The sequence below is a fragment of the Amborella trichopoda genome, chromosome 12 (assembly GCF_054954075.1).
Source record: "Amborella trichopoda isolate Santa Cruz 75 chromosome 12, AtrichopodaSantaCruz75HAP2 v2.0, whole genome shotgun sequence".
Classification (NCBI taxonomy): domain Eukaryota; kingdom Viridiplantae; phylum Streptophyta; class Magnoliopsida; order Amborellales; family Amborellaceae; genus Amborella; species Amborella trichopoda.
Genome location: NC_142347.1, coordinates 49,584,914 through 49,597,263, shown reverse-complemented (window position 1 = coordinate 49,597,263; position 12,350 = coordinate 49,584,914). Strand labels below are relative to the sequence as shown.

The 12,350-nt window shown below is 36.0% G+C and overlaps 1 protein-coding gene across 1 annotated transcript; it reads right to left on the bottom strand.

Annotated features, from left to right (window-relative positions):
• Positions 1-1,651: 1,651 nt before the first annotated feature.
• On the bottom strand, positions 1,652-11,156 carry LOC18435714 (2-oxoglutarate (2OG) and Fe(II)-dependent oxygenase superfamily protein). Its single transcript, XM_006845756.4, has 7 exons — positions 10,965-11,156; positions 10,815-10,872; positions 9,244-9,348; positions 9,093-9,150; positions 2,930-3,105; positions 2,561-2,630; positions 1,652-2,276 (listed from the first exon to the last, which is right to left on the bottom strand). The coding sequence occupies exons 1-7, from the start codon at positions 11,099-11,101 to the stop codon at positions 1,990-1,992; spliced, it is 891 nt and encodes a 296-aa protein (XP_006845819.1). The 5' UTR covers positions 11,102-11,156; the 3' UTR covers positions 1,652-1,989.
• Positions 11,157-12,350: the final 1,194 nt, after the last annotated feature.

Sequence of the window (12,350 nt, the reverse complement as noted above, 5' to 3'; positions counted from 1 at the left end):
ACCTATTTTTTTTAGCTCTTGTATTTTGCTTTATGTATTTCAACACTTAAAAAAAAAAATGACAATAATGAGGGCAACATTAAATCGGAGGGATTCGAACCCTTGTCGTGACGTGCAATGTGCGTGAGTATTTCGTGCACCTTTTGGCTTGAAATAAACATTGAGATTCCTAATAATAAACCAAAACCCCTACACGATTAGTTACAAATGCATTTTGACAAGCATTTGGGACACTTGGTCAGGTAAACCAAAAGCTTATAGATAGATACGAACAAATTCCCACTTCCCAAAAAATATAGATTTGTATCAAATTGGGACTAGTAACTAATCCCAATATTGAAGTATTGAAACAACTCATAAGCAAAAAAAATCTTAAATATCCTTTATCATGAGACATATAATTATCACCATAGATAAGAACCATCATTCCAACTAATTTATATAAACTACAAATTTTTGGCATACACTCAGCATAAACTCGCGCCTCGGCCGAGTCTCAAAACAATGACGCCACCCTTTCAAAAAGTTTAATAACAAACGATTACATATTTGTGACCTCAACAATATTTTGGTCAATCATCACTTGCACTTACGACCTTTTGCTAACAAACAGAGAGAGAATCCGAGGACGAATGAAAAGGCAACCATGTTGGTCACGCATTGGGACAAAAGTAGAGGATTTGAAAATTTGGGACCCTGCAAATCACTCCAACCTACCCCAAACTAATGACAAAACCTTTCTATATCTTCTCATGCACATTTAATTTATACATATTAAGGAACTACTAGTCATATTTAGAGGTTAAAAGCGATGCAATGATAATGTCACATATCAGTGTCAATTGTTCTAGTCAAGCCACAATTTCATAATGGCATTATTGTTGACTCACTAACCATCATCTAATCTTGAAAAAATCAGGTTCAGACGACACTCTGTCCCTTTATACATATAAATTATGTGTACATAGACCATAAAAAGCAAACCCAAATAATAGTTCAGTCAATTCAAAGTAGTGGTGCATGACATATGCTACAACACTTGGATGTCCTTCGTTTGTGCCCATTGAAAGATGGAGGAGATTAACCTACGAAGTTCTACTTCCCCTATTAAGTATTAATAGTATAGAAAATATATCGTGATGCACTATAGTTTACAAATAACAAAACTACATGTCGACTTAATGGATAGTTGTTGACAACAGCAGGTTGATGTGAACCATTTCTCTCCTGAATGTAAGTTTAGGCAGGCGAATGTTCATCGCACATTGTCCATTTTTGACACCGGACTTGATGTGACATGGATTTTAGTGTTTGTAAACTGCATGCAGCACCATATACAATCCCTAGATACATGATGCTTTCATCTGTCTCAAAAAGTAACCATCATAAATCTGGACCTCGCAAAATGTTTTTTGAAAGGGACATCGATATTCTTTGAGAAAATTTCATTAACAAATAATGTACTCCTATGCAACAAATGGTTAGCAAATCAAGAATCTACCATGCATCCCAATGAATATGTTTCAACATTAATGGTAAACCATTTCATTTTACCCTCAATTATTATCATGCATCCCAAGTACTAGGAGAACGTATTTCCTCAGGAAGATAGCATGAGCAAGGAATGTCAAAAATGTGCTCTCACTAAACCTTCGGAAAATAAAATTCTCTTCACAAACAAAATCAATTACATTCGCTAGTCAACAAACAAATTAAGATACAATACCAAGAAGAAGAAAAAATTACCAAACAAATTCTGATACAATACCAAGAAGAAGAAGAAAAAGAAGAAATTCCCAACAAAACAAGAAGATGATCGTGTTGGTGTGTCTGGCCCAATAGAACAATAGGATCACGAGAATTGTGCACGATAGGGGAATAAAGCAAGGATCACCAGAATTGTGCACACGGGGGAAAAAACCAACCACCGGAGGAGCAAGTGCACATTAATGGTAGGGAATAGAAGAGTTAAGAGAGAGAAAGTCGCAATTAGCAAACCTTACAGCTTCTCCTACAGGCACCGGGAACTTCAGCAGAACCCACCATGTATTCAGGATTGTTTTTGCACTCTCCAAGAGCCGCCCATTTCTCACACCTCTCATTCTCATCTTTGCAAGTATCAACGTTCCTGTCAAAAGAGTCAACATGTATCCACTTTGTCGCCGACCATTTCTCTCCCTCGAGGACTGGGCACCCACCATGGAGACTGACCTCATCAATGGAAGCATTTGGGAAGAGGCTAAAGAAGAGGAGAGCATCCCCTTTTCTTGGTTTAACTGAATGGAAAAGAAAGACAATGCTTTTATCATAAAAGATTCACCAAAAAAAAACAGGCAAGAAAATTGGGAAGATTATGGAGTCCAATACTCCAATGAAATGATGGGAAGAGAGAGAGAGAGAGTCGGACTGAACCCTGGAGATGGATCCCGCTCTCTTTCCATCACCTTCCACCGTCCTGTTGGATGGTGATGAGCACAATGTATAATAGTTTTTTATTTTCCATTGTGAAACTAATACTTCGTCTAAGGTAGATATACTATTGTCAAAGTAGAGTCATTGCCTGCAACTCCCTGCCGGCCGCACTCAGATAGTGTCTCATCCACCACATGGTTTTTGCGACGTTCTTTTATCTGTAAAAAGAAATTTTGTCAACTAAGACTTGTACTGAAATAAAGAGTACAAGAGAACGTAGCATTTTCTTTTTTTGGATGACATTAGCTTTGTAGAGAGAAACTCGTGTACTTTGAATTGAGTCCATGTAAGTAGAGAAATTCCCACTCATTGATGATAATATAGTATGTAATAGAAGAGAAGATATAAAACTCACTGGAGGCCAAGCTTTGTCAAATGTTAAAATGATAATGAATGATAATAAACAACTGCTAAGTCTATATGTACCACAACATACAAAGTGCACAATGCAACTGACCTCAGCTTGAGGGAATACGGTCTCGCCGCCTTTGGCCACATCCGAAAGATACATAAGCACAGTTGCAAGTCGGTGACCCCCACGAGCAATATTCACCTTATCAGAGAAGTAATCATGATGTGCGTCATATTTTTGTCCATGTTCATATCTTAGCACTTGGAGGTCTTCACCATTTTCTAGGAGACAAAATAACAGAGCAACTTCGTTGGTAAGTGTTACTGTTTATTGCAACCATATTGATCATAACGACCGTTGCTTTGAGCTGAATGATTTCAGGAGTTCTCTCTTAAATATTTAGACCTCCAGGAGTTCTCTTTGGAAGTTAAATCAACTCAGAAAATATTATCAAATAATATGGTGATATGGTCTTAATATGAATTTCAGGTAGAGAACAAGTACGCCATAAATATCTTAGAAAATGACCACTATACTATTTTCTTCAAAAAAAGAAATTATTTTGGTCAAATTCAAAAAGATCCTGCTGCCTCAACGCTTTAAGATCAGTCAAAAACTCTGCATGGCCCAAGCAGGCTTCTCAGTCTAAATTTGGTGTTTTTAGCTCAAAATACAAACATGTTCTGTACATATATGCCTTCTTACTTCAAAAAATATATATGCCTTATTAGCCCACACTTCCATATTTATCTCTATGTAAGTTAGATCCTTGGTTATTCTGAGTGATGGAAGAACTTGGTAGATACTCAGGAGCCAAGGGTAATCGCTATTCCTCAGCTGTAATGGGATCATTCAAAGCAAGGACATTTGCAGATGTCATGGAGTGTAATTATTTTAATAATTTTCATTCATGGGAATGACCATGACCGTGACCCACACAGCACAATGAAGCATGATATATGCAGGTAATTGGCCTTTGATGTCATAATGATTCAGAATTAGTCATTTAGTTCTAAATCATCATCATCATAATAGCTTTTTCTCAATTAATTGGGGTCAGCTACATGAATCTTGATCCGCCACTCTGCTCTATTAGTGAGGCCATAAGTCCCCATATCTTTTCTCACTAACCATGTCCTTTTGGGCCTACCCTTTACCCTTTCTGAACCTTCGACTTGAACTAAGTCACACCTCCTAACAGGTGTTGTACTGGATCTGCGCTACACATGGCTAGCCCACTTAAGTCTACTCTCTCTCTTCTTATCGCCTATTGGTGCCACACCTAAATTTGTTCGAATTGATTCACTTCGAATTCTATCCCTTCTTGTCTTGTGATGCAAGGAAATTTGAGCAAACAATAAAATTAGTAAAAAACAAGCCAAACACACGCATATTCAAAGAAATCTAGGGTTTTTTCTCCATATCCCAAGCTAGGGTTCCAAAAGACTAAGTTTTTCTCTCTTTCAATTTCTAAAAATCATGTGCAATTGACCCTCTCAAGGCCCCACACACCTTATATATTATAATTCAATCATCAAGGACATTACATGTCCATATACTTATTAGAATGACTTATATATCCTAGAAACTACAAGCCCCTAGAATTAAACCCCAAAACTAAAATCAAAATATACATTCTTTAAAATTGAATAGAAGTTAAAAATAAGTATAATTTTTCCCTCCATCATTCTCCCCTTGTTGAAAAAAACTCGTCCTCGAGTTTTGAAGTGTGCTAAGATGAATTCATCATCAAAAACACCTTCTTTTTCGTTGTTGGCTCAAATACTATTCATGGTAAAGATAATTCCTCAAAAAACGGACCCCGACATCTATACTGAGAAATTAGGGCCACAATTTGATGATTGTGAATCAATCATGCTTTCACTGCACTACTCTGATTCAAATGCCCTAAATCTCTTGAATGCTCTACCTCTTCAATATTAATGAGATCTTTAAAGGCCACGATTCGGATCAGTCCTCCTGTTGCCTTCTCTCCATATTCTTCACCCTCTTCCAAAATCTCCTTATCATCATCTTTATTATTATCATAGATCGAATCTCCTAAAAGATCTTGTTGTTCATCTGGGTATATATCGAAGATTGGCGGTAAATCTCAATCTACAACTTGCTACTTTTTCATGCAATCTGTGTCAAAATAAAAAATCTCATCCTCCAAATCGAAAATCCTAGAGCGATGTTCAATGCATCTAGGTCTTCTATCGCTATCCTCACCACCTGACCCCACAAGCGGAGTGCGAAAGTGAAAAAGCTTGTAATCGAGATCCTCTGAGGCTGAAAAATCACCGTCTTGCCCATTATTGAGGCTCGCATACTGCTGTGCGGGCTGCTGTACTTGCTTTCAAGTTTCTCAATTCTATCATCTATGGGATCACATAGTGGATCTATGAAAACCCCACTTCTACGGCTCCTTTTCACTACCATAGGTTCGTCGAAATCACAAATCCTAGGCAAATAATCAATAAAAATTGACGAAATCAGCAAAATCTAGGTTGTTTTAGAAAAATTTTGGCCAAAATAAGCAAGCCCTAACTATAATTTCCCTCTTTTTTGTTGACATAATTCAAAGAAACCTAGGGTTTCTTCTCCATACCCCAAGCTAGGGTTCCAAAGGCCTAAGCTTTTCTCTCTTTCAATTTCTAAAAATCATATGTAATTGACCCTCTCAAGGCCCCACACAACTTATTTATTATAATTCAATGCTCTAGGACGTTACATGCCCATGCACTTATTAGAATGACCTATATATCCTAATTTAAACTTAAATTTCATAATGACATATTTACTCATGTGAATAGTACTCATGAATAGTACTTGTGAATAATAATCATGAAATAAATAAATAAAATATAAAAACTTAAAATTCCTAGAAAATAAACACCCCTAAAAGTAAATCCTAAAATTAAAATATACATTCTTTAAAAATAAATAAATAAAAAACATAAGTATAATTTTTCCCTCCATCATCTTGCCACTCATCCATCTCAACATCCTCATCTCTGTTACACCCATTCTATAAGTATATTGTTTTTTGTTTGCCAAACATTCTACTCTATAGAACAAAGCGGGTCTCACAGTTGTCCTATAGCATTTTCCCTTGGGGTCCAAGTTATGATTTTGCATAACTACTGCAAAAGTTGAATGCAAAATTCTCTTCTTGATCGATATGCGAACATGAATAGTACACCATATAATATTGTCTGTATGGAACCGTAATCTTATGTATATATATGCAGTATTGAGGGAAGTCATGCACGTCATGATTTAGTTGATATAAGATCGTTATTTGGACACAATAACAAAAGCAATGTGATGTCTTGAAGGTGCGGACTTCTGGAAGATTCTTAGAAGATATTTAACTCAGGAGCAAAAACCAAACTCGCCCCTAAGTTTTCATTTTTTGTGTGTAGATCAAGGAATCCAAAATGATAACATTGAGTGCCATGGTCTAGGCATGGAGTTCTTTGTCAACCATTAGGTTGAATTCTCATACCAATGAAAATAAAATAAGACATTCCGTATTGATAAGCATAAAAGATTTTCAGCAACTTTGAAAGATAAAAATCCCTTTAGAAATGACAAAATCATTCCTCATCCAAGACAATCACGGTACTCTTTATCATCATGGAAACCATATGGTCCTTTAAATTTGACAAAATCATTCCTCTTTCAAAAGGTGAATTGTAGTATTTTGTATCTTCATGGAAACTATCCAAACTATCTGGTAATTAGGATTATGAACTGTGAATGGTAGTCCGTATCATCATGGAAACCATATGGTCCTTTAAAAATGATAAAATCGCTCCTCTTTCATAAGGTGAATTGTAGTATTCTGTATCTTCATGGAAACTATGTGGTAATTAAGATTATGAACTGTGAATGGGTGCAAGAAACTTAGGTTTACTAGTTGTGCAGCAACAACATAAAAGAAAATGAAATATTTGATCAGCATGGTTCTGAATGTTAAATCATGTAGGGGTTTCGTGGCCTTTAAAGGCCGTAAAAGCATGTAAATAAGAATTATATTCTTATTTAGTTGATTATACACTTTAGTGGGAGCGTGTCTGTTAGTTGACTGACCTAAGGTTAGAAAATATATGGCCCTGAAAATATGTCCAAAACCCTTACCCCTGGGCAATATGGCACTACCAAAAAGGATTTTCAGAGGGTCATCCCTTGTTGAGGTCGGAAAGATGGCTAGAGATCGTTTGTACGCCAGAAGAACTATGTGGTCTCCTGTGTGCGGATGTAAGTTGGAGAAAGCGAGAACTGATCCTCAACAAACTTCAGCACAACATGTACACATGAAACTGCATCACCACAAAGCAACCCTCAAAGCGATATATTTACATGTGTATAGAGCAAGTCCCCCTTGTAATATAGTGATACGTGTGTTACTTGCTCTTAAGGGAGGGGGGCCTGTATTCCAGGACTATAGTTCCACTATTTATTAACCAATTTTAACGAGCCAATCATGAGTCCATGCATAAGATTGTGAGTCATGGGTCTCATTGCGTTGGTTTGAGAAGACAATAGAGGATCGCGGTTACTCTGTCAGGTGAAGATCCCTTACAGTCACTTATGCTGACTTCTTAGTAGCATTCAACTTTTAAATATTTTGTTTTCAGTGTAATAAAAGTTTATGTGAATTTTAGGAATTTTCCTAGAATTTTTAAGATTAATTTCAACAATAAAATCCCTAAAAAGGGCATTTCAAATATTCTAGAACTGTAGAAGGGCGGAGTGGAGCATGTGACGACCTTTGGATCCAACCCGCATGTGTGTCACACCTACATGAGTGGGGCATGGAGCCCATGGGGTGCACACCTCACACATGAGGCAGCACGCCCCCCTCCTCTCTTCTTTATTTCTTAATTTTGAAAAGCCTTTTATTTTGGTTAGTTAGAAAATCTTGTGAAAAAAGACAATATGTCCTTATTTTGCGGGAATTGGTATTTGAAATATTGTTTGTAATTTTGACCAAATATTTTATTTTTGACTTCCTACAATTTTGTGAGAGATAAAGGAAGCTCTAGAATATAGTTTTAGATTGGTCTTATCCTAGTTTGACTAGGAGTGGGTATGGGTCATAGATTCAGGGGATAAGGTTCCAAGAATTCTTCCCTAATTCATGGTGGTTGATTCATAGGATGGATGGCTCAGATTTAATCCTCTCTTACCTCCTAGATTTCCTAAAACCCTATTGACCATGATGAGTCATAATTTTGCATAGGCATTGCCTAAAACCCTCGAGGCCAATCTAAGAAAGAGAACCCCCCCCCCTCCCCCCTCCCCCCCCCCCCTTCTCATTCTCTAAATAATTTTTTCTACCTCTCTCTCTCTCTCTCTCTCTCTCTCTCTCTCTCCAGCCCCACTCTCTTTTTTCTCTCTCTCTCTTCTCTCTCTAGGTGGCACGCCACCCCCACAAGGACTTAGGGGTGCACGCCCAACCACAAATTAGATCAAGGGGAGATTCCCCAAAGGTTCATACTTCATAAAAGGGTCCAAGAAACCCTAATTATGTTATTCTCTAATAAAAACTATAGTTTGTATGGTATTGCCTAAGAAAGCTTCCCAGCTCAGAAAATTCAATAAGGACAATAGGATCAAAGGTCTCCTCTATCAATCAAGAAATCAGGTGTGGGGTGTACAAAGTCCTAAGGGGTAACCTAGGCAATTCTAGTAAATATTCCCACCTGTTTGCTTTTATTTTTTCGGTATCTTTGCTTGTTTATTTGAATTTCCAGGAACATTATTTGCACTAAAATTGTTAGTAGAAGATTGTTTTTCATTCTTGGATTGTGTCTATTCTATTTGTAATACAAGCAAAGATCCTAGATTGTACTTAGGGCTTTACTTCTTGTTCATAGTAGTGCATTCTGATAATTCTAATTGGAATTCAGATTCATTAATAAAAGAAAAAGAGAAAATTTGTTATCTTACTCCCTTGAATTCCACATAGCCACATCTGTCATCACTCGCATTCTTTGGTTTCGCTATTTATGAAGTTTTAAAGATCTAACTTCACACTTGCTAATGAACTGCCAAGTTTCACATTCTTATCTAAATTCAAGTAGACAAACCAAGTGACATCCCCAGCAATAAAAGAAAACGGCACAAGTTACCCAGTGCAATTTATGAGATGGTTTGTTACAGAAATAAGGAGCAGCACTGCATAAAATATAATGTATGTTTAACATATATAGGAAAAACAAAAAGGCATCGACAAGATAACAGAAAGAGGGATTACCTTTTGGAAGGAATGTCCAAGCAGCTATCTTGTCTTCAATCCTCGCAACAATGGGGTCCTATACAAAACAAAGGAAGTTGCTACTTAAAACCCAGAAAATGCAATGTAATGAAAATACAACTGAGCACATTTAGTAGGACAAGGAGATAACCTTTCCTTTTCTGATAAACATTCCAGAGCTTGTGCGAACTTCACTTAACTTGCTTTTGCCAGATATGTTATCAGCAACAGCTGAATGCTTGAGCTCTGATTTGGCCTGCAAACCACAGAGCATCAACATTTTCTGATCAGTATTTGAAAGATATACATTGTAAACAATGTCACAGTAAGCAAAATGATATACTAATAACACATAATAGCAGTAGGCCTATGGAACAATGAATGCAGACCAGCACCCTTAATAGACAAGTTCACTATAACAAAAACATATAGTAAAATGATTCAATAAATGATTAAACCTGGAGAAAAACAAAATAAAAACATATGTACATCTCTGAGGATGATGATCGTAATCACTAACAATTTTTAAACATACTCAGAACAACGATAATTAAATAATGTTAACAATATAATCATTATTATTCTTTTTTTTATTACTTCTTCTTGGTGTTGGTGTTGTTGTCGTTGTCGTTGTTGTTATAAGGAAACATAATAAACAAGATTGAAGAATCTCAACATTCAGATGAAAAAATAAAACATACTGAGAAAACAGACTCTACCTTTGTTTTTCTCTGACAAATGTTCAACGAGACAATTGGAAGGCAAAAATCATTTACATAATACCCATCCCCATCTCCAGTTTCACAGACCTATACAACTTCTTACTGTAAATGTTCTTAGTACACAAACCAATGGAGTGGAAGCCGCATTTCCTTTGATACCAATCTATCTCACTCTTTAGGTCCTTGCCATCAATAATAATCATGGCCTCCAGAATTAAACCTCCGAGAGATGGATTATGATGGGAGAAAGTACTCTTGCAAGCAAGAAGGTTCCTTATTATTACAAATATCAATAATAAACGTTAACTTCTGCACATCCTAAATTAGGAGGATGCCTTATTTTGGTAAATGGCAAGAATTTGAAGATAAATATCTCCACAAAGTCTCGAAGGTTGCCTGGAATTCATGGCAGGTGAAAATGGTCTACATGGCAGGTGAAAATGGTCTACACAGAAGTCATGCTAAATGAGAGAAACAGGCTCTAGGCAGAGGTGGTATGGGTCGCAGGGGCCCAACATGACATCTAGAGGTCCATTCTCACCGGGACCCAATTTAACATTCAAAAAAAAAAAAAATGAAGAAAATAATATGACAAATGCAAAAAGAGTTGAGGAATGTACCCATAGGAAGAATAAAAATGAAAAATTATCTCCCAATACCAAAATGCAGCAGCACTAAATCTTTTAAAGCTAATTCCATAAATTTCTTTGACCAATTATACGTGTCACCGATCACAAGCAACAAAACAACAGAGACCCAATTGGAACCGAAGCAAATTGACACAGTGGAAAAGATTTATCCATAGATTAAAACCCATAACCCACAAAGTATATCAATTGAAGTATTATAGTGTTTAAATTGCAAGACAAGACCTATCAGATAATAGTATCAGTACACCAATTCACCACCCTTAATCACAACAAATAAATAAAACAATTCAAAAATCGCATCAACAAATGCATTCAGATTGGAACCATCAAAACGGGTGAAGAATTCTCACAAGAAAAACCAAATGATCGCATTCTTCATCTGTTAAAAAGCCTTCATACACGAAAGCCCTGTCAATAACCAGATTTCTTCCCGTTAACAAACTGAAACAGATTCAAAGCATCATCATAAATTTCAGTGCGAGAAAGTGTGTAGAATTGACCTGGGTCTCCATGAGATCTGCTTCACTTTGCTTGGATTGACAACTGGGGAGGACGCATCAGCATAGGAGGCATTGGATCCATGGCTAGAGAGAGAAAGGGCCACAAACAAGGCCACGAAAACCCTAAAGTCGACCATTTGGGTAGAGAGAGAAATGGGTAGAGAGAGGGTGTTAATCACAGTGAAAAATTCAACATTTCGTGATCCATACTGGAACTCCTCGGAGAAGCCATTTATATATACGGCGGCTCAAGCCTTTCAACGAAGGACACGGTTTCTATGAATCCTAGTACTCAGATGTGGAAATTGAGTCCCCTCTTAAATTTGTTTTTGTTGGGATGATTTTGTAATGAAGTTTAGAAAAGGGCAAAATTACATCTTATACTTTGCGTTGCTTACTACGAATGTACCTAATAGTTTTCGTTACTGCATATATGTCCAATTTTTACTATTTATGATGTAATTTTTTTAAAATGATGGTTTTATTTTTTTTCGGATATTAAACATCTAAAAATAAATCGAAAATGTAACGTTCACATTCCCATTTTTAGGTGTTAAACATTCGAATTGAAAGATTTTTTGGATGTTCAGCATCCGAAAATAGCCCGAAAGTTAAACATTAACATTCCCATTTTTCACATTCCACAGTCACATTTCGGATGTTGAACATCTGAAAATATGATATTTTTGGATGTCCGACATCCCAAAATATCATATTTTCGGATGTTCAACGCCCGAAAATGAGAATATGAACTTTTGGCCTATTTTCGGATGTTCAACATCCAAAAAAGTAAAAAAACAAAGGATGCGTATGTAATTTTCGTATGTTCAACATCTGAAAAATAGTAAAATTTTCTTTTTTAAAAAAATTACTTTATAAAAGATAAAAAACAAACATATACATTTAATAACAGAAACTATTTGATACATCTGTAAATCAGATATATATGTAATTTTCTTTTAGAAATATAGAGTCTCCAACATGGAGATTATTAATATCATTATCATCCTCGTCCTCCAAGCTTTTTCTCAATTTTTTAGAGTCACCTACATATGCCGCTACTCTACAAGATTATTAATTTATAAAAATAAATTTTATAAACTAAAAATAATAATTTAATGAAAAAATGTTTTAGAACATTGGTTTTAATTGTGTGGAGTGACTACTCATTTGCACCAGGATACAAGATTAGGAATGCGCCACTGAGGTATACAACAATTTTCCTTTAACGAATAATATAAATAAAAAGAAAAAGTTTATATAAGGTTGTAACATGTAGACCTATGTACGCACCTCAAAAATCCATCAAAAAAAGTAGTTTTAATGTTGAAAAACCCTTTGATTGATCATCTCGACATCGAGATGTATGACCATGAAAAATAAAAG